Raw genomic sequence first — 27,500 nt, forward strand, 5'->3', positions numbered from 1 at the left:
AGATGTTTAATATTAAAAATGCATTTTTTTAACAGAAATGTCTTGAGTAAAATATCTTTTATAGAAATGTATTTTCTAATGCGTTTCTTATAGAGAATCCCAGATATTTTTTGTGGTACCACTTTCACGAACTATATAATTGTGTTTATATTCGAAATTTCGGTTATTATGACGGTAATATTTACTTTGGGATGTTATGTCGTTCTATTCATAATAAACCTGTCCGATAATTTGTTGTAGCTATAGCATTAATAACCAATGCTACTCATCTGCTGCTAACATCTTATTTAATAACCAAAAAGACAAGTACTGTAGTAGGCTATTCTTGCAATACACCTCAATGGCATCTCGCATTCATTCTCTGATTTATATTTTAGGGTAATTATATGTCGAAAATTTATCTGTTAATTTCATGAACTCATCGAGATATTTTTAATAGTTATTCATATAGTATAATTAAATTTCTGTTTAATGGCTATATTCTTTTGAAAACTTAACAATAGTCGAAGGTAAGTTAGCGTTAAGTTAGCGTAGTTTATGTCTATATACCACTTTCTTTAAGTGTTGCCATGGTACCGTTTTCTCTCTTCACGTTATAGGGAGACTATTGTATTTGTACTGGCGCGTTGTTGAATCGTTCTACATAGATCCAGAGGTTAATATATATATATATATATATATATATATATATATATATATATATATATATATATATATATATATTATATATATATATTAATATATATAATTTATATATATATAGTATATATATATATATATATATATATATCTATATATATATATATATATATAATATATATATATATATATATATATATATATATATGAAGAATATTAAGTTAATGGTGTATGCTGAAATTATTTGTACGGCTATGAAAATCATATAACATTAAATAATTGCATTTTTCAATTTTAGTATATTTTATCTTATTCTGTTTCTATCCAGGTAAGCTGAACATTTAGCCGATTGTCTTGCTGTGGTGTCCGTAAGTACATTATGTCACTGTATCTAAGCCTTGAAGTTACTGTTGTAATTAATATTTAAGTGATAGCTGCGACAGATTCTCTCTCTCTCTCTCTCTCTCTCTCTCTCCTTTTTTAATCATCATTGATTTTAATTTTCCATTCTTTTGTGCGAAAAAAGGGTTTTCCGTGAAGAAAACACCATCCAAATTCCTCATGTAAATCAGAGACCAGTTTCTGTAGAAAATAAGTTGAAATGAACATAAAAAAAAAAAACTAATGCCTTATGCAGATTTTGAAAATGGTAATAATCTAATCAAGCTTAGTCTTTTAACCTTTGCTGATTGTGAACCTCGCTTGTCTTTCCGATTGATTGTATGTTTTAATCTCAAATGTTTTGGAAAGCCCGATTAACGTTTCATATAAATTATAGTTCTATAAAACCTCTACTAATGATGGTTAATTATTGTACTGTAATTTACAATTAAGGGAAAAAATTGCTGTTTCATATGTTGGGAAGCTGGAATAACATAAATACTGCAATGTTTATATGAATATAGAAGGTAATTCAAGTTCTATATCACCTTCATCCATGATAGTTAATGTAATGTAATTTACAATTAGCCGTTTCATATGTTGAGAAGCTGGAATCACATATAATATTGCAATGTTTATATGAATAAAGAAGGTAATTCAAGTCCTATATCACCTTTACTCATGATAAGTAAGTGTTGTACTGTAATTTTTAATTAAGTGAAACATTAGCCATCGTACTGTTATCAAGTAGCTTCGAAGTGGGAACACCCAAACAGTTATTATGCACTACGGGGTTTTGGACGTTACAGTTGTTACTCCGTGGTTATAAGGAAGGTTATTGCTAACTGGTTAATTAGAATTTGTTAGATATTTGTAAGGAAATCAAATGATATGTTGAATAACGAACGTACCCGTTTCTGGTTTAAACATTATTCCATAGTAGTATAGAAAATATTGTTTGGTACTTGATGTTTCTTGTTTTATCAGTCGAGAATTTTGTTAACCTGCCGATTTATTAGCAAATAACTAAAGAAATATAGAACTGAATCCTAGCTGGCGATCATGAAACTCAAGATGGCGCATCGTAGCCCTTGTAAGGCTCTAAAATTAGCTTCTCCGGGAGATCCGTTATTTTTTATATTAATAGTAAGCTTGCAAAAAAAAGGGGGGGGGGGGCGGGGAGGTGGGAGGTGGGGAGGAGGGGGGGGGGGGGGGGGGGGGGGATGTTCTCGTACATTCCTAGCGGCAGGGAACAGAGTTTTACGTTTCTGTAAAGAGGGGGAAAAACAAAGTCGCCGCGACCTCACGACCTTTGGCGATGGGCCTCATCGTAGGCCCTCCCGACCTTTCATGGGACTTTCACCGTGGGGCATTCCTCTGCGGCGAGGGGAAACTACCGAAGGAGAGCTCCTCTCTAATGTTTATTTGTTGCTGCTTTCGCTCCTCGAGATGACTATTCATGTGGAGGTTATGGATGGGATTCTCTGCGCTGTGCATAAACAAAGGCCGTTTTTCTTGAACATACAACTCTCTTCCCATTGATACGCTTTTATTTGTTTACGAAATGAGTTCGGTGGATAAGGAATTTTGATGAATTTTGACGTCAAAATATCTAAACAATTTTCGACGAGGTTTCATTATTATCTAGGTTATTTGTGTATTCACAAAATTTCCTCAGCGCCAGAGCAGTCAGATGTAGTATCTCCATAGAAGCCTCGTCACCATTTCGTCTGTTCTTTCATATCCTGGTCTGTTTGCTTGTATTCTGAGTTCAGTCTTCGAAAATGACGAGGGCATGCTTTATTTTTAATAGAATAGTTGTCGTACAAATTCAGTGGAACTTTTGACAGGTTGTGACAACTAACGTATGGGGCATTAGTTATAAAATGCCGAGAAGCATGAACTCATTATCCAAACTAGTATAATGTAGAGGTATGTTTAATACACCTCATATGATTAGACCTCTCTCTCTCACACACACACACACACACACACACACACACACACAAATTCTTAATAAAGGCCTAAGGAAGGCATTGAGAACTGTGATTTCGTGATAATTAAGAAAAAGGACTGGTTTCTTTTAGCCAAGGAGATTGTATGCCAGCAATCCAATCTAGTACCTTTTAGCGTCGGCTTCAGGGATGATTCTTCACTAGAATATTATACAGACACATTGCAATTGGTATCCACGATCCTTAGAGGATCTTTCACGTTGTTGGTATTATTGATATCATTAAATTTGCTGAAAGTGGTGATGTACCTATTAATATATATACGCATGATATAGGTGGTATTATTACAAGAAATATATAATTATTACTAATTTGAAATAAAGCTCAGTGTAAAGATCGATGGTTATGTCAGAAAACAATGAATATGTTTAGAGATGAATCCACATCAGAAATTTGCCATTTTTGGTACCTTAATACTATAGAAATAGTTAATTGTCATTTTTGGCGCCTTAATACTATAAAATAGCTAATTGTCACTTTTGGTACTTTAAGACTATAAAAATAGCTAATTGTCATTTTTTGTACCTTAATACTATAAAAATAGCTAATTGTCATTTTTGGCACCATAATACTATAAAAATAGCTTGTTGTCCTATGACTGAATATCTAAAGTTCAGGGACCCATAGAATACCTCCCTACTAAACTTCATGTAGATTCAGTGGAAAAGTGATAATACCGATTTGTTATAACTTATGTAAAGAGGATTTATCAGGATTACTATTATTATTATTTTTCTTGACTGTTCTCTCCGTTTCTCTATCTCTCTACTATTGTAAACATCATTCATCCCTTCCCCCCTTCCCTCCCTCTTTCCCTCCCTCCACCCCCTTTTATCCCCGGTGGAATAGCCGGAAACAGATAATTACTCACTGGTGGGCCCTTTTTCGACATCTGTTCCCTTTGAGCTGGAGTGCCACGAGCGCTTTCACTGCAAGGCTTTCCATCGCCGCAAGGCATGCTGCTTCTTTCTTTTTTTTCTTCTTCTTCTTTTTCTTTTTTCTTTTTATTTTTACGATGACGGTACAAAAGGCGGCCATTAGGATGGTGGTGACAGTCATAAAAGACGCCTTGGTAATGACACGAGTATGACTCTTATTGCTCTGTTTGCTTCGGGAAAGATGCAGATGGCGCGCGGCACAAAAATTGTTGGATGCCTTCCTTGGATTATTATTTTCTTGATAGTATAGTTTGAGGTGCACGAGTGTCCCTTTTAATAAACTAAGTAAATTGCCGCAATTTCGAAAGATCAGCTCTTTTTCAGTTGTATTCTACATAGGAAAATGAAAATGGCATGTCTCAGAAAATGTCCAACGGTTTCGTATTCCAATGGAACTCTTCTCAATAAACGCTCCAAGAAGAGCTCCATTGGAGGACGAAACAGTTGGCCATTTTCTGAGACATACCATTTTCATGTTCCTATGTGGAATACGACTGAATTACCATATCTTCGTGCCATAGAAGATTACCAGTACTATCAGCTCTTTTATATTAGATGATTATGACTCAAATAATGTGATTATTTTAGCGATAATCTGTTGCCATTTCTTTTTGGAGGGCTTGAGGAGGCTACGTGCAGTGGCACTGTACAGATCTCTCTCTCTCTCTCTCTCTCTCTCTCTCTCTCTCTCTCTCTCTCTCTCTCTCTCTCTCTCTCTCTCTCTCAAAAATGAGTGAAACATCAACTGCTTTGGAAAATATTTTGGAAAATGATTACTCTCTATTCTTCTCATTCCTTCTGTCCGCCACTCTGCTCGTAAAGACAGCAAGGATGGTTAAGAATCATTTACAAAGTACAGAGGTCTTTAGATCCGTGTAAGATCGTTTCAGAAATCCTGGAAAAGTTACGACTTCATGTTTGTGTTGCGGACACATCCCTATAAAAAAAAAAAAGCTCAAAGTCCATTATTAATTTAGGTAGACTCTAACAGAAGAGAATGACTATGGAGAAGAGAGAGAGAGAGAGAGAGAGAGAGAGAGAGAGAGAGAGAGAGAGAGAGAGAGAGAGTAGTGCAGTGCAGTGCAGATGAAATTTGCGGGCTGAATTTTAATGTAGTTGATAGGCTGATAAACAACATCAGTCTATTTAATTCTAACTTCCGGATCAAGATCTGAATGTTCTTCAAAATGATTGATGTTATTCATGTCACGAGGGGCAATATTTGTACTTGCTCGAGGAGTAAGCCTACAAACTACTTTGTTGTTGTTCTTGCTGTTGTTCCTGCTGGGTGATTAGGAAAGCCTAAAAAGGTCTGAAAAAGTTGTTTCGCGTAGAGTTAAAGATATAGGAATTTTAGGATAGGATATTTATGATTGATTTATTAGAATGAAAGTAAATGATAAGTAATGTGCATGTTAAACAGTACAGATAAATGATTTCTAATAATATAGTTTGTTTATTTTAATTTTCGTTGGTGAAACAATGCGCTATTTGACTGTAGATTTTAGGACGCGCCCTGAGTGAGCTGGAGGTCGGATCACGCCTTATTTATTTAATTTCGTTGATAAAACTCATCCTGAATAATGGAAATGCTTCTTATCACTGAATTACTTAATTAAAAACCTGTAGAGGAAAGTTAGGAGTGAGATCTGCTATAATGGACATTCATTATTCAGAGATATTGCTTGTGCTTCTTAGGTTAATTGCACTGACTAAATTGGAATCGTATATTGCATTCAACTCCCACTGACCGGTCTTCTAGGACGCTTAAGTGACACGCTTGATTCCACTTGGCTTTCATTGCCGCAAGATTGGTGCTTTGCCGCAGTTAATGTACAGATGTAATAAGCTACGGTAGGCTGTCCTCATCTGGCTTCTTCAACATTTGCTTGTGGTATATGATTGCTTGAAGACACCAATATTAATTTTTAATACATACGCTTTATATTGATCGCGGTTTGAATTAGTTTTGTTTTTAAATTTTAATCTTACATCCATCTATTATGTATATTGTCTTAGCCCTGTCTTGTTCCTTTTTAGCTTGTATGCATTTTATGTAGTGGACTTTTGCTCCCCAAGTCAGTAGTGGCTTTGTAGGTTTGTTATGTAGGGACATTTGCGAATGTCTCTCATTATTGATAACATCTCGTAATCTTCAAACGCTTAATGCATCAATGAAGGAAGTGCTCACGTGGCGCCAGAAAATTCCCACTTAACCGAGCACCCTGTGAATAACTGGCCATTATTTTTTTTTTCAGTTCCAGTGACACCGAAGACCTGGAGTCCTAGACCCGTTTTCGAAGAGCGCGGACCTTTTCACTTTTATTGTTCGCACTGTTTTCAGTCACCTGTTCGAAGTTCAAACTGTATGTCTGTTGGGATGTTATACAGCCCGCTATAAATTTTTTTTATTTTAGTTAGTGAGAGAGAGAGAGAGAGAGAGAGAGAGAGAGAGAGAGGAAGTGATTGCGAGGAATGAGAAACCCTTGAAGAATTCTCTGATGTGATATGTTAGAGAGAGAGAGAGAGAGAGAGAGAGAGAGAGAGAGAGAGAGGAGAAACGAAGAGTGAGAATAGACGAGGGCCAGTGGTATAAAGTGAAAATCAAGACAAACACAGTAGGCAGCGGAAGTGGTTGACCCTTGACAGCTCAATACTTCAAACTTTCTTTCACATCATTAAAATGCGTAGAGCTTCTCTTATCTTTCGTTAATGCAACAATACGTTATTCTCACAATTATTGCTTATTATTATTATTAGGCTTTTCATCGTCTGTAATATTATTCCGTTGCATATTTAGTAGTATATCTGCATATGGAGAACGTGTGTGTGTTTATACGTATACACACACACACATATATATATGTATATGTATATATATATATATATATAGTATATATATATGTATATATATATAGTATATATATATAAGATATATATATATATATATATATATATATATATATATATATATATACATATATATATATATATTGTGCGCGCGCGCGTCTGCAAAAAGAGAGTTATTAAGTTTGGTTAGTACGATTCAGTTATGCTGTTACCAGTCAGTAACTCACGTCAAGAAAAGGACGGAAGGCGCTGTTTTCATGAATACTTAATTATATATCATGCTTCCTATACCGATTAGTGGTATCCTCATGCATAGAGAAATTGCAATTGATAAAGGTTTCGCCGTGTAACTGAAACCAAGACATGGGCATCCTTTTGTTACTTGGTGGAGGCGCTTTCTTGTCCTGTGTGTTTGTGCATTCTACGAACAAATACAGCGTGCGATGAAAAGTAATGAAGTTTTTTTGAAATTAACTTCTTCTCCTACTTAACGCTAGCTGCGAGACTGTCACATAATCCACATTTTATGCAAACAAACAAATCTTAAGTCGTTTTTCAGGATCTAGCCACCAGCAACAGGAGATGACAACTGTCTGTTTTTTTTATTTATTTATTTTATTTACTCCAAGAGCTATCCAATTAGTCCGATTGTGACTAAGTTCTACCAAACAGTAAATAAATGAATTATTGAATGAAGTTATATTCAGTTTTCCCACCGAGGAAATTGCAAGCTGAACCCACAGCTCATTTTTTCAGTATCTTTAGATTTTTATACAAATAATTATTGACGCTTTCGTTTCGTATTAGTCGCTAGGTTAAACAGACCTTGCGCCAGCACGGGTTCTTGCTCCTCGAGCAGCCCTTATAGACTTCGTCGTCAATTATTTGAGTCACTTTCTACATGTTGTACGGGCCAGCTATGGTTTGCAAATATGTCAGCGCGTATTCCCCGCATCAGCTGACGTTTATTTGGTTCAACAAATTTCCCCAGTTGGCTCTTATTTGGCATGTTGATTCTTTTCATTTTTCCTATATTGTATCGGTTTTATGTTGCCTCCCCCTCGGGGTCTGCCTTTACGGTTTAAAGGTTTGGATTTATTATCATTTTTTTTTATTATATTTGCTTTGTTAATTGATGACAGACGCCATCGTATCTGGGCGCTGGAATTTTTCTTTAGCGACGCAGACTAAATCCTAACTTTCGGGAAACATTATCGAACAAAGATTTGAAAGAATAATAAGTGAGTAAGAAAATTAAGGATTAAAACAGAAAGTAGTTGTAAGAGAGAATTGACAAATAATGCAAAAATCATAGAAATGGATTGAAGTGAAATGAACATCTTTCCCGCTAAATTCACTCAAATCGGATGGCGCGAAATATTATTACTCGTTCGAGTTCGCCCTTCCATCGCTCAAAGCCTTTTGCAGCTCATTTATATCATCATATGAGCATGCCTGTCCACTAATGGTTAAGAATATGCGTAAGATAAAAATCTATCAAACTAATAACTCTCTCTCTCTCTCTCTCTCTCTCTCTCTCACTGTGATATTTAATTTTTGTGATGTGTTGGAGGAGATTGTTCGTATACTTCTCAAGCCTAATCGATTAAAATTACAGCCCATAATTTGATCATTTACTCTCAAAGTCATTATTTAGACAGGTGATAAATTTTCTGATACCGAAAGCTTTCTTTTCGCACTGGTTGAGTCTGAAAATTGTATAGATGTTTACAAAATGATTGACTGTTTGATTTTTCTTCATTTTCTCGAGGTGTAGTAAATGTATAGATGTGATATATTACAGGCTAATCTTTAGAGATAGTGAGTAAATTTTCTGTTGAATGAGATCAGTGTTTCTTAAACTTTCCGGTGCAGCGGACCCCTTTTATTAAAATTACTCACTTACACCTTGTTATGATAATTTCCCTCTTGGTTTAAAAGTGTTTTCAGGGTTTAATATATAGTACTAATATTGCTACTGAATTAGTTATTAAATGGCTTGTCTTCAACAGAAGTGTTTACATTTTTCTTAAAACAACTTTCACAACATTATTGATTTTGCAATTTTGCACACGAATTTTAGTGAACTAAACAGCAACTCTTCCTCCTCACATTATCCTGAGGACCCCTTGGAACATTCCGCGGACCACACTTAAAGAAACACTGAATTAGATGGATCCAACATCTTGAGTTAGTAAAAATGGAGTTATTCGCGGCATTCCTTATTGTTGCTTTATTTCATCAATACATCACTGCATACGTTGATCTATGTAAAAGTTGCTTTAGAGTTTCATACATTCTGAAGGTCGGGGTGTCAAAATGAAGAGAGTAGTGTGTTTATTGTATCTTGAGCCATGCGTTTTATTTGTTTATTTCTGTTGATATTTATATTAACACATCCATGCGTGTATTCATATATCTGAAAGAATAATTAATTGTTTTAAGGTCTAATGAGGTTACCATTAACTTATCACCACCTGTGCTTTACTACCTTAGGAGGGTAGTACCGTCAGCACTGTAGGTATTACCAAGGTCTTTTAAATATACTCGGAGTATATACTCGGAGTATATTTAAAGGACCTTGGGTATTACTATGCATCTGTTCACTGTTCCCATATTCCGTTCTTCCACCTTGCTCTCCAACCACTCCAACTCTCCCTTTTCTACTCTCTTGAGCTCTGAATAATTGAAAGTGCCCCCAGTGCTTGCTTTTATAGCCGAATTGTCATTAAACAAATCAAAAACCTCAGCGTGTGATTCCTTCATTACTTTCAGTATAAGCAAGAATACTGCCTCCGATTTTAGCTATTAACGAACATGATTCGAGGAAAGAAAGGAAAAGTTTCCTACAAGTTGTTGTCGTAATGCCACACACAGGAGGAGAAGACAATTGCCCCGCGAGAAAATAAAACCTTGGAGTGAAAACGCCAGGTTGGAAGGAGTACTAAGGGAACTGCAATGGAAAGTTACGACCGGATATGTATATGTGGGAATGGAGAGCAGGACGGGCAGAACTGGATTCGAAAATGGATTTATGAAGTCTTCCAAGCCGGTTGCTGGTGAATAAATGGACGCTTTGGGGATAAAGTTTATTTGTAGTTTTTTTTCTTTTGTTCAATAAGTACGCAATGCGCATACAATATATCCAAGGATGTATATTCACCATACTATATATATGTAAATATGTGTGTTTGTGTATGTGTGTGTCTGTTTATCTTACACACCGACATACATACAGACATACGTAGACGGATAATTTAACCACCATTAGCGAGCAAAGCATAGCTCTGCTATTGGAAATATTTTTAGAGATACCATCAGCATAAAGAGCGTGAGAAGAAAAGAAAATTGCATACATACACAAACTCTATATATAATATATATATATATATATATATATATATATATATAGTATATATATATATATATATATATATATATATATATCATCACAGGCGATGATGATACGATAATAATGAAGGAATGTAATCATTACAACAGCAGCTCTTCACAAGGCAAGCAACTGTTGCAGAGTAAGAATGCACCTGGGGTATATATATATATATATTAAATTGATAAAGTCATCCGTAAGGTATTGCTGTATTCCCGTCATAACAATTGATATAGAGATTCCGCGGTTACACCTGCCTTGCGTTTTCGCTGATGTGAGAAAGTTGGTCTTACCCCAGGTGCATTCTTACTCTGCAACAGTTGCTTGCCTTGTGAAGAGCTGCTGTTGTAATGATTACATTCCTTCATTATTATCGTATCATCATCGCCTGTGACGCCGCGTGACGCCAAGGGTCTCTGTGGATGCAGCCACTCACGTCTTTCCTGTGCTGTAACTTCTACAAATCTCCAATCGAAATGAATCGATCGGTAAAATTTTGTCAGGAACTTCCACATTTGAAATGAATCCGAGGATAAAGTGTCAGAAATTTTGTAATTTAATTGACAACATGTCAATAAAAATTATAAAGACAAATCCTTCGGGCCCGCCCTGTGAGAGCTGGTAATTAGTTCAGTGGTCTGGTATAATCCATTCATTTCCAGCCTCCCCCCCTCGTAATTCTCATTCAAGTAGTTCTGTGCCCACCTGACCACGTCATGTATTTAATTGTCAAATCTTAATCAAGTCTCCATTTATCTGTAGTTCTCTGTAAATTCCAACTCGGGGAACCAGTGCTGGATTACTCCTTGTCATCTGAAAAATCCCGTATCATTCATTCTTTCTCCTGTTATTTCATCCCTTTGTGCTTAGCCTTCTTTACTATTTTCTGTTGCTTTCCCAGCAGTCCTTTAGAGATGAAGTTGTCTGCCGCATTCTCTTCTCCTTACCTCAGGGGACGATGGTACCCATTGACATCTGGGACCGCCATAAGGCGGAAGGCTTGGATCGAACAACGAACCTTATGAATGCGAACTCAGTACTTTACCACTGAACCAAAACATTATATATATATATATATATATATATATATATATATAATATATATATATATATATATATCTCATGAAATGACATCACGATTGCATAGATCATCGACTCCATAGTATGAATGAACGTATTGCAAATGGCCCGAGGAGAACTGGGATGAGGCAGACGTGAAAGGATACTCACATGGCCCTTTAATAAAAAGAAGACTCTTAAGCATTCGCTTCATTGTATGATAACAATGAACAGATCTTGCAGTTCCTGAATTGTAATACTGATAAGGTCCTTATCTTGCTCTCTGAACCCATTAGCACTATACTGATATCTCAACAACAATAAAAAAAAATAAAGACCGTGAATTTGGATTATCTGAATATTATGCAACATTTTAGATTCAGTATCTTGCAAGTGGTTTTATCTTTAGTCATTGAAAGAATCAAAACCATCAAATCTCTCTTTTCTTATGTACTCCTCCTATTTAGACCTGAGAGTGGACGTAACAAATACTTTGACAGGTATGCAGACCTGTAAATAGCTAGCACTTCTTATAATATAGCACTGTTTGAGATGATATATTCTGTTGCCAAATGAGCCATCTGTTTGTTGAACAAAGTACCTCTGTCCATCTCTCTACGTAAACTTTAGTACGAATTATATGTATATATTTTTCAGTTACTGTTTATTCTTTTCGTTCTGCTTTTTTACTGTTTCCGTATATTGACATTTACTCTGTAAAATATAGTAAAACTGACGCATCAGATTTAAAGGTAAATGACAGATCGATTTTCGTACGTGAAAGCGTACTAGAGAAACATGTTGTTAGAAGTCACTTGCATTGATGTGCAGGCTTCGTGTTGCGACGAGGAAATCGGCGGAACTTGACTTTTCCTCTCAATTGTCCAAGCACAGATAATGTGGCGAATCCACCATCATTTCTAAATACTCCGTGAAGTATTTGTTTGTTTGTAGACCGATAAAAAAAAGGACTCCCCCTGTGTCGTCAGCTTTCTCCGAAGGTGTGAAATAGCGTGTGATTGATCGATACGTTTTCTCAGCGACAGTTTAATGACTTGATTGACGACTTTAGTTTCGGTAAAAGTTTTTTTTTTCGATGTTGCAAGACATCTAAAGATACAACATTAATTGTTCGTATGGTTTAGATTCTCTCTCTTTCTCTCTAATTCTCTGTCTTTCTCTTCGAGAGTGAAAACTGTCAACACCCCACTTAAAAAACCAGAATTGTCGCAACATCAGCAGAAAGTGAAAACAGATTCAATTCTCTTATGAACGGGTGCATTAATTCTCGGGTTTTAGTTCTGATTTTTTTTCCCGAGTGGCCATTCCTCTTAACGTCTTCAGTGGCTGAAGCTTAGAGGTCCATTGTGTGTGTGTGTGTGTGTGTGTGTGTGTGTGTGTGTGTGTGTGTGTGTGTGTGTGTGTGTGTGTGTGTGTGTGTGTGTGTGTTTTATGTGTAGCTCCCCTTTACCTCCACATACAGACTCTTGGTTTTTTGGATATTTTTCGTTGTTTCTTTATAATTCCTATGTAATTTCCCCTCATTCAGTCTATAGTCACAAGGAAGATAGAATTTTATACAGTTTTCCATCTCACTTGACAAACAGGATTTCAGCTGACTTAGCATGAGGTGAAAAAGTGAATTTGGTTACTTAAATATCTTTAATAGTCAGAGTTAATCACATGAAACTTTTATTTTGGTCATGATGAAATGCTTTGCACATTCAACCATTTGCACTATTTTTTCCTGCATTTGAAATTAGATTTAGATTTGGACTACGATGGCGTGAAGTGCTAATCGTATTTGTTTTTCTGATATTTTTTGAGTTGCTTTTTTTATAGCCTGCTTTACTGATTTTTGTATCTTGATTTAGTGATTACTTAGCTCTTCGACAGTAGGAACATTTTGCAAACGCAATATTTAGTTGGATTTAATTTCCAGCATTTATTTGCAGTGATTTACTCATTATTGACCAGTAACTGCCACACCCCCTAAACAAACATTTTGAGAATATGAATCGAAAGGATTTGTCGTTTCTGCCAAACATCCAGGAGAAGAAAGGAACAGAAATCAAACGGTAAAAGAAACCTCTTTCTCTTCATCTCTTTCATTCAGATGACTGCCGTATAGTTTTCATTCTTTAAAGCCCTATAATCCTACTGTATATAATTTTGAGGCTCAAAATTACTTTCAGATTTTCACCAGCATAGAAATCCTTCATATTCTGTAATGTTTGTTTATGAGAAAATTGTGCGAACGTTTCTTGAGATCGGCGTGAAAGGAGAAAGTGTTCTTCGTCCAATTGAGCATCTGCTTCAGAAGCAGTCCAAACGATGTTTTTGCATTACGTGTCGGATCGATCTCTAGACGCGTGCGTAAAGGGAGCACCAAGTGACGTAGGAATGAATGTTGCGAGTTGAACTAAAGACGAAGTCAACCTCGCACGTTCTCCTGCCATTTTTTAACATCTAGCCGCCGAATTTGAGTACCAGGCAGCCCACATTTTTTCCTACATTAGTGGCAAGTCATATTCGTATGCGTTCGTGTTTATGTAACACCGATCTGACGAACAGTTGTTACGGCAATTTTGCTACAGTGCAGAAACAAATATTGGATATTTGGTACGAGAAGATACAAGGCGACAGAACGCGTGCTTGTGTGACAGTCTCAGAAACTGGTATTTTGTTCAGCATAGTGAAGTGACGAAGGCCCGGTTGTTCACGCTTTTGGAGAATGTTGCAGTTTACGCCAATTTATTTCACGAATATGGTGAATATTATTTTTCATATTTTGACTAAATATGCACATTTTTAAATACTTGAGTAGTTGCTAAGCAAGCAAGCGTCCTTTAGAGACAGTACTTTTAAGCTCTTAAAATAAGCCAAGTACTTTTAGCTCTTAAAATAAGCTGTCGTATTTCATGATTTTCCAATTAGATAATAATGGATAAGGCTATTTGGACTTGATCTGTTCCATGATTTACTTGAAATATGATTAGATGTATTTTCTTTGGAGATTTTCAATTCATTTATTGCGATCGTTGCCTTAGCAGTTACTTAACCTCGAGATATATTTGATTTTAACGTATGTGAGTTTCACTACTTGTACATTCTTCCAGTCATCATGGTGATGCATATCCTCAAGCTTTACGGATATGTTTGTTTTTAATTGTTGGGTACTCACTACACTAATACTAGGTAATCCTTTCAACCTAATTAGTTTAGCTTGATCTTTTAACCTGTCCACTTTCTCCATCTAGTGGTATCCTTTCATAAAAATTTCCGTAAGAATAAATACTCTCTAGTATCCATATATTGATGAATCTGTCATCTTTTAACAGACACTTATTTAAAGTTATTGTTAACTGTTTTTATGCTTCACTTATCGGTTGCCTCGTCCCGTCCCGTCAATAAAGTAGAATGTTGAGCATATACATTTCGATCGTCTTGTTTGGTCGATTCGTGTCCAGAAGTCCACACCAGGCAATTGTGCCAGCCCCGTGTTAGCTCAGTCTATGCCTACCAACCAAACCAGGATTTTGATATATCAGCAGCTTTGGCGTGTATTCTTTTTAACTAGCGAAATTTGGACGCGGTATTTTTTTAATTTAAAATCTTAGTGTGGGTGTAGGATAAGCTAATCCTATATTTTCCTCTTTAGTAGTGTTCAGTCTTCATGTAAATGATCTTGGCATTTGTAATTTTTTTAGCAATGAATTGATGGACCAGGATATAATATCGTCTTTTTGAGAAGTTACGCCTAACATGTTGAGAGAGAGAGAGAGAGAAGAGAGAGAGAGAGAGAGAGAGAGAGAGAGAGAGAGAGAGAGAGTTAGGAAGCTCCTTAATCTAGGAGCTGGATAAATGTAGACGTCCGGAAGATTGTGTAATCTGTCTTGTTATCTGAAGCTAGTATTATTTTAATAGAAGCAAAACAATTGATCAACGTGAACAGTCTATAGATAAAACTCTTCCAAATGTGGACTTTCTTCACCTCTATTGCCAAACTTGGTATTCTCCTCCTGCTTTCGTTTTCTTTGACACATTCATTCCTGTAGGAGTCGTGCTTGCTGCATGATTCAGGGCTAGGCACCAGTTGTTATTGCTCACCAACTCGTATCTTCAAGCCAAGGATGGATTAGGGAAGCTTGTTGTCTATTTAGTAGGCTTCTGCATTAGAGTAAATAGGAGCAATTATAATTATGACTTTGCACGTTCAATTAATACACGCAGATTTCTGGAAATGATCATTTAAATATTAATTCATAAAAGAACTGCAATAGAAGTTAGTACATAAGGCAAGAGGTGAGAAATGATATGAATAAAATATTCGATGTTGGGATTCATTGCCCCTTCTGAATAAAGTCATTTTTTCATGTCAGGTCGATTCATGATTGACCAGTCAGTTTGCTTGTTGGGCCTTATTATGACCCATTGCCATTTGCTGGCGATTCTCTGTCATTTCAAAGTAGAGTTACTTTTCTTTTTCTTTTATTCGTTCTCTTATTCGATCTTAAGGTTTGCATTACCTTGGGAGGGAGTGTATCAGAAAGTATCGGTTTTTGATGCTTATAAAATCTGTCCACTAGTGGACTTTGAGAAATGCTTCCAAGACAGATGGTAATTTTTTCGATATTAGTTCGTAATTGCCTTAATGAGTCAGGAAGTGTTTAAAAGTTTCTATTACCGATGGAAACGGTAATCATCACTTATTTGTTTCTACTTTTTTATTTATTTATTTATTTATTTATTTTTTACTTATATCGGCTGGAAGGGAAGGCATCTCTTCCGCCATTACTGCGAGATAAAACTTTCACGGGTTACGAAAAATAGTTAATGGCGGCGGGCTCTGAAGGGTAATTGGCTGTATAGGAAATATTTAATTAAGATAATTTCTTTCAGCAAACGGAGGAATGCGTCAATCACCTCCCCCACTTTTCCCTTCCGTCCACCCAACCACAACTCCACAATCCACAGTCCACAGCCCCATCCCCCATTCCCCATGACCATCCCCATTCCCCCTATCCCTCCCCCCATCCCCCCCATCCCTTCCTTTGGAGGAACAAGAAGCTAAAGAGGAGACCTACAGTTAAGAGAAAGTTTTCCCATGTTGTGAAGAGCGACGGAGAGCGCGTGCGCGCTCCGTGTTGCCCCTAAGCCTCTTGAGATTACCGACGTCCCGTCCGGCGCGGCGGAGAAATATTCATAGTGCCAGTCAGTCCCTCAGTGTGTGTCTGCTAGTCGGGTGGAGAAGAGGTGGCCCCACTTGCTGGAACTGGTGTCGCCTTTCGTCACTGGCTGACTCGTTCGCCTTTGGGCACCCTTTCTTCGGTCACGTCGTTGGGCAGAAGTAAAGGTCAATACCAAATGAATGTGTGGGGGCAGAGAGCCCATACGGGTGGTATTTACTCCCATTTATCATCGTAGACGTTGCAAAGGAATATTTCAGTTCGCCTCCATTATCCACAGTGATTTGTGAAGTGATAAGTAAATCGTTACACCCAGTTAACTTGCTCAGGTAAATCTTGGGGGGGATTTTGACGCCTCCTTAGAAAGTGATCTAGTGGCAGCCCGAACGCGGGCCATAAATGTCAATCCCTACCCGGTTCAGTGATGGGTAGACTTAAGAGGTCATCAAGGCAGTGAATGTATCATTAGTGATCACGATGAATCCCTCCAGTACTCTGCAGTACTTCAAGAAGCCCTTTTTCTGGAAGCTGGGTTACCTCAAGCTCAACAGGAAGGCAAAGATCGTTGTAAGTACTTTCGACAGCACGACCAATGTGTTCGGCTCTCGGTACTTTTCTTGCTGTTGTCTAAGCATACAAAAACAAATATTGCACAAGTGGAGCAATGGAAAGTTGCAGGTTTTGCAAGGGCATCTCCGTTGGTCAGACGCAAACCTGAATTTGTGCAATGGAAAGTTTCATAATTTGAATTTGTGTTTTTTTTGACAAGGCGGACGGTTATTAATTAATGATATAACATGCTTACCTCTTTATATGAAATATTATTAGCCTATAATACTCCGCGGGGATAACATATTACTTCGTGTTATATGGATTTTACGGAGAAAGATAAACTATGCCTATGACAACTGTTCTTGCGACATTTTTTTTTCTTTCTGCCACAGACCAGTTTGTTAACTTCAGAGTTCATGGCAATCCTGGCCTTTAAAGCAGGTATTTTTTCGAATTCATTGATATTATGATTATAATATTGAGGATAGTTACTAGCCAGTTATTTTTCTCATTAATTGTAACACTGTTACAGACGCACAGACAAACCGACAACGACTTTTAATATTCAGGAGACGGACGAGAATTTTAAGCCCTCACATGTTAATGAACTTCAACTGTGTTTTAACAAATAATAACAAACGATAGTTGTGGTTACAAAAAATGAAGGTGGTCGGATTAGAGCCTGCTTTCTTTAGATAGCATCTCAGTAACATCTGGCTAAATATTGTGCTATCCATCTTGAGACAGATTCCACTAATCCTATGTTTGCGCTTGTGCGCATGTTTGTGTGCGTTGCACATCTTTGCAACAGGGCAGTATGTTAGAAACTTGACGTTTGAAATACAGGGAAATAATGTGTAATCTCTTCTTAAAAACCAATAGCATTTAGAAAGTTTTCTCTTTCGAATTTTTATTTGTGGTAAAAAACCACGAACAGTAAAGTATATGATTCGCTTTTTATTTTTTAGAGATAGGTTCTTATTAAAGTGCTGTTTAAAACATGTTTTTGTCTTCTGCACTGAAACTGGCATGGGGGGTGGGGTGATCAGGTTTGAGTAAACAAAATGAAGTAACTGTGAGAATAATTTCTTGTACATATTACTTCATGTATTCATTTGTTGTCTTAAAATACATCAGTTACTAACGCTTTGAAATATAATGTCTTAACTGGTTAGGTACTACATGTATTAATTTGTTACCTTAAAATATGGAGAGTTACTTGAGCTAAGGAATAGATACAGAAGTGATTAGGTGATTAGCACCACGTTAGAAGACGTGAAACGTTATGGTATGCTTTCTTAAACCGTTTTTTAATGTTGACGCATAAGCCAAGCATTCATTAAGCTTACGACCATCTAGTTTTCAAAGTGCTAACACTAGAAAAAACTAAACTAGTTTTTTTTATTACACCGCAGGCTCTGGCAAATATATATTTGACTGCAGATACTTTCACCAGTAAGTCGATATATCAACACAATAATATTCATATTTTCTCTGGGGAGTAGAGAATATTGCAATTTATAGCAGACTGAAGATTATTGAGGGTTTCTCTGGTCCATCGGGTTTCTTGTAGGTTCGTAACCACAGGAATTAGATATTCACCGATTCTTTAGTGCTTGTTGCCATGCATTTTCGTGTAGCTAGATACGACTTACTATTTCCCTGTGAAACCTTGTGCAGGCGCCCCTCTTCAAAGCTGGGTCAAAGTGAAAGGTCAAAATGCCCCAAGAGATGGGCTTGGGCAGCTGCAGCATTATTCCAAGGTTAGGATATGCAACAACTGTCAAAATCCAGTAGCCGGCCTTCACACACACACACACACACACCACACACACACACACACACACACACAAACAAACACCCACAGTAGTAGCAACAAAGTGATTTTTTGTCCTTTCGCAATAAGTATTTTCTTCGTGTTTTTGTGGCATATACAATCTAACGGACTAAAAAGTAGAATCCCCTCCCCCCCCTTTTTTTTTGCATACATTTTAAGGACTGAAAAGTAGGGTTTTTTTTTTTTACTTGTAAGGTGATGTTTGTTTTTGCTTATCTTTATATTAAGCTTTAAATTTCGCTTGTAACCCGATGAAGATAAATTTTTGAACCACGATAACTTCTGATGCCGTAACGTTTTATATCTTTTTGCAAGATACAGTCAGTCTGTATTTTATGTACAGAATGAGATGTCTATAGTGAATAAGTCTAATTACTGAACAAGAATAATATCTAAATCACATATGTGTGCGTCATATTTGATATCGTCCATCTTCTGTCATGTAACTGTAAATATAATTATGGTTTTCAGTGATGCGTCTTACTTTTTAACGAATGGTCACTCGCCTAAAATGCTTCGATACTTGATAGGGTTCTATCATCTAACATCTGCACAGTTCTTTTCGTCGTGGGGCAGGGAACCAAGCACATGTTGGTGCTAATAGTAGGTGATATCAGTTTTCGTCCTGCTAACCTCAAAGAATATAGGCTATTTCCTGTTATTTTTTCATTGGTATGAATTCGTTCTATATCATTTGGCTTCTGTGCTTTTTCGTGAGGTCGTGTTTGTTACATTTTGGCTTCTTCCTTAATTATGTTTTCGTATGAAAATGCAAAGGCCCATAAAAACACTATACATGTTGCAACCATATATTTCAAATACTTCTGTATTCCTAATCACAGTTGAAATACAAAAGTATTCGAAATACATGGTTGCAACGTTGTGTATGGTGTTTTATTGGCTTTTTTAATCTTGTTAATGTACTGTTAAACTAAAGTGAAAGATTTTTATGTTTCCATATTATATAAAAATGGTATGATGGACTGATTGAGAACAGAGGTTACAGCATTTCAAGTTTCGGATCCTCAATTATATATCCATTCCCCATTTCCTCCCTTCTGTAACTCGGAAGAAAAGTTTCTCCCAGAAACTAGTGGTCATGCTAGCCGTGGTTACCGAAGTGAGAACCGTTGCGCTACTTGATTGGGTGAGAATTTCCGGTATTCCTTGATCTCAAGATAATAGGCGTCAAGAGATACTTTCTGATGGCGTAGGAGTGTGCCCTTGTGAAAGTTTCTTGCGTGTTTCTGGTTGACTTTTTTTTTTTTCGTTCACATAAAGCATTATATACAAGTCATGTCGTCAGATTATTATTATATTATTAATTATATTATTCTTATTATTATTATTATTCATTATTAATTATTATTATTATTATTATTATTATTACTATTATTATTCAGTTGATGAAACACCCATTCATATGGAATTAGTCTACAGTGACCATTGATATTCAAGCCTCCAGAGAGTATGGCGTTCATTTGAAGTAACTTACAGAAGATAATAGGAAATACAGAAAGAAGAGGTTAAGTTATTAGAAAGAAAAGAAAGGTAAATTAAAAAATAAATTAGTAAATAGATAAAAATCGAAGCAAATTAGTAAAAAAAACAAGGCGAATTATTTTAGTGAAGTAATGCCTTGCATCTTCGCTAAAACTTTTGAAGTTATAATGCAAAAATTGATATTCATTTGTATATTTAGTGTTTGCATTGTTTATATTCGTATCATTATAACTTGTTTATTGGAACGCTGAACAAAATACATTTTGTTTAAAGGTTTAAAATCTCTCATCTTTGATAAGCGCACGTCTGACGGAAAATTCGCCTCCATATTTCAATCCAAAATTACCTTTTGATACAAGGAATTGTGGCGAATCCCACTAACGTCCAGACTCCTGCAGTTTTTTTTCCCCCTCCCTCCAAGGATGGACATGACGACATATTACTATAATAAGCTCTCAGCTGCTCCGCATCACGTTGATATAAAAAAATGTAGAACAGGCACAGTGAGGGATATTTACAAGCATCGTAAACGAATATCCGTAAATACACGAGAGAGAGAGAGAGAGAGAGAGAGAGAGAGAGAGAGAGAGAGAGAGAGAGAGAGAGAGAGAGAGAGAGAGATAATAACTCAAAATATTATGGAGCAGTCTTCTTAGCAGAATTACTGATGTGTGCCTCTCAAGTTTTAGTTTGAAATGTTATGTTGCCTAAACGTGTCTTGACATTTCTTATTATTATTATTATTATTATTATTATTATTATTATTATTATTATTATTATTATTATTGATTGAGAAATAAATCCTTATCTACATGGAAAAAGCTCACAGGGTGATTGACTTGAAATTCATTCGAAAGAAATTTCTGAAAGAAGATAGCTGTTATTGAAAGAAAAATAGATGAAAATTTGAATAAATGATTTCATCACAAGGTGAATTTTTTTATGTTAGTGATTTGCACATTAAATTTTTTACTTGTTTTTGCTTTAATCTTTCTGGCAGTTGAACACCAAATCTAATACTTTTCTAAGCATCAGTTTGCAACAACTGGACCCCCTGACATGCAAAATAATATTCTATTGAATGAAACGCAATGCGTTGCTATCCTTGCATGAAAATACCAAAGGTAGTTTGTCCGAACGCCTATCGCACAAATCTTACCAAGAAAAGCACAGTATAAGGCCCTATTACATTACAAAGGAAAGTACGGCATAAATAGTCTCTTGTTGTTGGAAATGGGAATGAATGCCTGACTTGACATTGAAAATTGGCTCATTACCAGCTCGGTTACCGAAGTCCATAAATGTCAAAAGCGGTATGCATGAAATTCTACCTCCTTTCTGAACGAACCCCCATGGACAAAGGGGCTGGTGTATGATCACGAACATACGAGTACCAGCCCATAAAAGACGATCCTTATATCATGAGACCGAACAGCAAATACGAAGAGGGTGAGAACCATGAAGTTCGTTGCCACGAGATTCGAACGTTTGACAGAAATGATTCGTGGAACCGTACGTGTCTAAGACTGAGAACGTGTATTTTCCTCTCCGCACATGTTAAACCGTGCTGCGTACAGGCGCGAGGTGAGCCTGCTCTACTTATATGTGTGATGGTCTTGTTTTCGTTGTTACTGCGATCGTCGTCTAAGTATTTCTGAGAGAGGAAGTTTCTTTCAAGTTTCTGAAATAGAGAACTTTTGAATGTTAACAGTTGAATTTCAGTAGGTTATTTACAGTTTACAGTTTCTTATTTTAAAGATTCTGTTCCTCACAAAAGTTCTGTTCTCTAGGAAGCGTTCCTAACAACTGACATTTTGGTTATCAGTGTAGTATTTAAAGTAGCTCTATAAATAATACTTTGTTCGTTAAGGTCACTGATGCTTCGACGCGTGTTTACAACTGGAAAAAATGCATGGTTCAATCAATCACCTTACTTACATGATAACATTACTGCACCGTTTACATCCATGAATGTGATATTTAGGGGCCATTTTTAAATGCGATTATCTTATTATGTAAGTTATATCCGTAGATTGTGTGCATTAATAATATTGTCTGTTAGGCAGATAACATATTTTACATAGTTTCATGAATAAGCTCAAATGATTCGGTTACAAATCGTAATTGCCACTTCACTCAGAAATTACCCTCCCTAGGGGGGTAGTGCCTTCAGTGCACCTCATGCGGTGCACTGTAGGCATTACTTAAGATTCTTCGCTCCCTAGCTGCAACCCCTTTCCTTCCTTATTCTGTACCTCTGTTCATATTCTCTTTCTTCCATCTTACTTTCCACCCTGTCCTGACAATTGTTTCATGTGCAAGTGCGAGGGTTTCCTCCCGTTACACCTTTAAAAGCTTTCGACTATCAATTTCGTTTTCAGCGCTAAATGACTTCATAGGTTCCAGCGCTTGGCCGTAGGCCAAAATTCTATATTCCATTCCATTCCATTCCTCAGAAATTAGTTGTCTGAGGAGTCCAGTAACTCAGTCGTTACCATGATCATATAACTCTCTCTCTCTCTCTCTCTCTCTCTCTCTCTCTCTCTCTCTCTCTCTCTCTCTCTCTGTAAAACGGGCCAGATTTTCCCAGGAATATATTTAAGAAATTTAAGAAAACCTATTTCAGTCAACTGTTTCCATAAGGGGAGTAATTCAGCCACATAGCTAATCATTTCGACATTACCTTTCTTCGCTTTGCAGTTTTCCCCTTGAAAGTATGCATTATGATGAATATTTTTGAATTCTACATTTGACTTTTGTAGTCAAAGGTACAAAACGAAATCGTTTAGAATGGAGATTAAACTTAGTGGCCTTAAATGATATCAAACCAGTTAATAATAAAAATTCTCTATCCATCTCCATGTTGTGATATATGTTTAGTCAGGCGAATTTCTTTTCTGTTTTATTTTTCTTTGGTCTATTTGTAGTTAACAGACACATCGTCGTGAAATTAGCACGAACAAGGGGTCGTTACATACATTCCATGCAGCAGGACATGGCAAGATATGAATCTGGTATGCTGTACTTTCTCCAGGAATTCCTTATCTTGGGATTCCACGGCTTGGCTTTGGGATTCTTTCCTTGCTTTCGTTTTCATGTGCCCACGTTTAGCTCTATATCAGGAGACAGGTCTATCGCTTTCCTTGGAGTTGCCTCTTCTTCTTCTTCTTCTTCGTCGTCGTCTTCTTCCTTTTATGCAAAATGTCCATGTGTCATTACAGGTGAAAGTTGATTATCTGTGTATGTGAATTTTTTTTTATAAACAATGTCTTGTTGACGTTGCAAAAGCTAATTTATCAAGTTTATTATTTCCTTGGTTGAGTCATATTTGACCTTTTTGTGAATGCTTGGGAACTTTTTATAATAATTTTCCTCATCTACATCGTTCGCCTCAATCTGTCTCATTATTGCTTTTTATTATTATTCTCATTGCCTTTTGTTGCCATCCACATTGCTCCTTTTTTAGTATTAATGTCGTTTTCTTTTGCCTTTCCTTATCATCATTAACACCATCAATATCATTTTCGTTTTTATTTTGAAGTACAGTAGTTTTGAACAGGGTGGTATATTTCAGGTGTTTGAAATGCATGTGTCGAATTATTTGGGTGTTTTGTTAATATTCTCTCTCTCTCTCTCTCTCTCTCTCTCTCTCTCTCTCTCTCTCTCTCTCTCTCTCTCATGAATTATATGCAAGATATACTATCCTCCTTCATATTCGCATTGCTATGAAAATATGTGTTATAGCAGACTTCCTGATGTTTTATCAAAGGTTTTTCGACCCATCTTTTTTTCTTGTGAAAATAATTACTTTACTGTTATCATCTTAAGATTTCAGTTTCCTGAAATATGATCTCTGCAGTGAGTCTTAATTAGGAGAGAGAGAGAGAGAGAGAGAGAGAGAGAGAGAGAGAGAGAGAGACAGTATTATACGTAATTTTTATGTAACCCCGAAAATGATAAAGTGATCATTACTTGGCCAGCATTGAAATCTCTTGCTCAATAACAGAGTGCTACTTGAAACTATAAATGAAATATGGGATTTTATTGCAAGCGTTAATGCAAGACCGAAGCGAAGTTGGATGGAGGGATGTAGTTAAAAAACGATCCGAGAGACAAACAATTGTCAGTGGACGATGTGTTAGACCGAACCAGGAGGAAGAAAGCTGTCAGACACATCGACCCCACATAATGTGGGAAAAGTGGCAGAGAAAGAAGATTAATAAATAAAGTCAATTATACTTTTTTCTTATTCATAAAAATCTTTAAAAAAAAGTTCAAATCATGTTGGTTGTGGTTGTTACTGTATTTTTGGTATAGGCTGATATTTGATCATTAGTCAAAGAAATCTCACAAATTACATCTTAACACCAACTCTATTTGCCGTTATTGTTTGCACCGTTAAATAACTGTTTGATAAAAAAACCCTTCATTTTCTCCAAGGAAACTGTTTATGCAATTATAGTTTTTCTCACAGAGTAATTTTCAGACTAAAACCTCATTTTTTTTATCAGATTTTGACACGACGAAAATAACCTTGTTCTTGCCCTCGTCAACCGAACCGATAAGCAGGCTAAATAAGCGCAGTTGAACTGTCTTATGTAACAGTTACTTATCTGATTTAATTATTTTATAAGAAAAAGGGAACAGTTATTAGTCTCCGGTTGTGTTTCTTGTAGGCGGGATACTGCCAGCTATATTAATTATCATGAAGATTATTTGGTATCATTAAAGTCATTAGACGTGTGACCTTTGACATGCTTCGGGGAAGCTGTCTTGCTGGCGTCTGTGGTAGGAAGTATGTACGCGTGGATGCGTGTACACACACACACACACGCGCAAACACACACACACATATATATATATATATATATATATATATATATATATATATATATATATATATATATGTGTGTGTGTGTGTGTGTGTATGTATGTATGTATGTCCGTTCGCCCTTGAATTTGATTTGGGTTCCTGCTAGGAAATACTTGATATACATAAAAATATGTATAAGTAAATATGTATATACTCATTAAGCTACAAATGTCCTTTAATATCTAATTTGCTCTACCTCGGCATTAGTACATTTCCATATATGTTAACCGAGAGGGAATTATTTAGTTGATAAGAAATTCGTCGGCTCATGGGCTCGAACCACGGAACCAATAATTCAGGACGTACAGTGAAGCTTCACTGTACGTCCTGAATTCTTGGTTCCGTGGTTCGAGCCCATGAGCTGACGAATTTCTCATCAAAAAAAAGAATTCCCCTTCGGTTAACATATATGAAAATATATTAATTCCGAGGCAGAGCGAAATAGATATTAAAAGACATTTGTAGCTTAATGAGTGGATATGAATCACGGTGATGTAATAAAATTCACACACACACACACACACACACACACACATACACACACACACACACTCACACATATATATATATATATATATATACTATATATATATATATATATATAATATATATATATATATATATATATATATATATATATACGATACATATATATATATATATATATCATATCTATATATACTATATATATATATATATATATATAATTGCCATCTCTGGCATTTCCAAGGAACGACTTACATAGTCTATTGTTGTAAGATTAAGTTTGCTTTATACCAGCACGGGCTCTTGTTCATAAAGCAGTCCCTAAACTTACAGTCTATATTTACTTTTTTAGTTTCTCTTTGTAGAGAAAGAAAACGTTAGTGACCTTGAGTCCTGAGTAGTGATTGGTCGAAGGATTAAAAGGATAAACCACTTGCTGGCGTCTGAGCTGTAGTATAACGTGCATATACAGAAACTTTTGTAGACCTGTAAATATAGAGTTGAAATGGATATTACAATTGAAGTACAATATGCGTAGTAGGTGACATGAAAGTGCTTATAATTCTATAAGTCTTATGTGTTCCTGTTTGAGGAGATAAAAAATGATAGCGTATGAAAAAAATTCTTATAAATGATAACTATATTTATTGTAGTATATACAACCAAATAAATATATTTTTCTATGTATCAAATATGAAAACATAAATACAAATGTCAGCCGCTAATCACTGAAACCCCTCCCAAAATGAGCCACGAACGGTAACTAGTGGTTGACATCTACTGTGTCAGGGTTTTGATGTGCTGCTGATGAGTATCCATTGGGTCATCCACGATTCAGTCCGGAACAGCCTCCTGTTTGGGGAGACATCTCGTTTAACTATTTATATATATATTATATAATATATTTATATAATTATATATTATATATATGGATTATCTATTATATATTATATATATATATATATATATTTATATATATTATATTATGTATATATATTATTATTATTATATTATTATTTTATTATTATTATTATTATAATTATTATTCAGAAGCTGAACCCTATTCATATGGAGCAACCTGACAGAGGTCAGTGACTTGAAATTCAAGCTTCCAAAGGGTAACAGGAAATACAGAATGGAAAAAATCAGTTATTAGGAAAGAAAAAATAAATTAACAAGTTGATAAATGGAATGGATAGAAATGTCAGTAGTAATTGTTTTAGTGTCGTAGTGCGCTGCATCTTCGCCAGGAGATACTACTGCACAGAATTTAAGTTCATTAATAAACTGAGAAGAATGATCCCGCACAGGAGTGACAGGAAAACCAGAACGCACTGCGAACCCGGGGAAAATATAGCTGGCAAGAGCAGCGTAAAAATAACAAGTCCGGGTTTTGTGGTGAAGCCTAAATGAGGCAGTTGCGCGCCAACGTTGGTATTAAGGTGCTTTGGCGGGTAAGACGCGAGTTTCATTTCTTCCCTGTTTCTTACCGCTTAGAAATCGACGATGTGGTCGGGGCTTGAGGAAGAGAAGGGGGAGGTCGGGTTTCTCTTGCTGTATGGTGTTTGCTAATTGCTGTCATTTGCTCTATTAATTGCTGTCTTTTACTCTACAAGTGAAGAAAGAGTAACCGAGTCCAACTGAGAGGCTAGGCTTAAATGATCGCTATTTATTTATTTATTTTAAAAAGCGAGATCTCTTGTGTCTGCATTTCCTTTACCTTCTCTTACTTCCTCATAAACACCATAATATTCTTTGCAAGCTTGAATTTCAAATCAGTGGCTCCC

At 36.1% G+C, this 27,500-nt stretch overlaps 1 protein-coding gene across 3 annotated transcripts in view; it reads left to right on the forward strand.

Annotated features, from left to right (window-relative positions):
- Window positions 1–27,500, forward strand: part of LOC135200351 (microtubule-associated protein futsch-like) — a 427,183-nt gene that overhangs the window by 107,262 nt on the left and 292,421 nt on the right. The window contains exon 1 of one of the 3 annotated variants that reach the window (XM_064228940.1): window positions 16,525–17,029. The exons of 1 other annotated variant lie outside the window; for it this stretch is intronic. In XM_064228940.1, coding sequence (XP_064085010.1) covers window positions 16,940–17,029 — 90 coding nt within the window. In that variant the 5' untranslated portion in view covers window positions 16,525–16,939. Of the gene's footprint in view, window positions 1–16,524; window positions 17,030–27,500 lie in introns of those variants that run through there. One more of the 3 variants, XM_064228941.1, reaches the window with a different exon arrangement.

Source organism: Macrobrachium nipponense, chromosome 26 (assembly GCF_015104395.2).
Source record: "Macrobrachium nipponense isolate FS-2020 chromosome 26, ASM1510439v2, whole genome shotgun sequence".
Taxonomy (NCBI): domain Eukaryota; kingdom Metazoa; phylum Arthropoda; class Malacostraca; order Decapoda; family Palaemonidae; genus Macrobrachium; species Macrobrachium nipponense.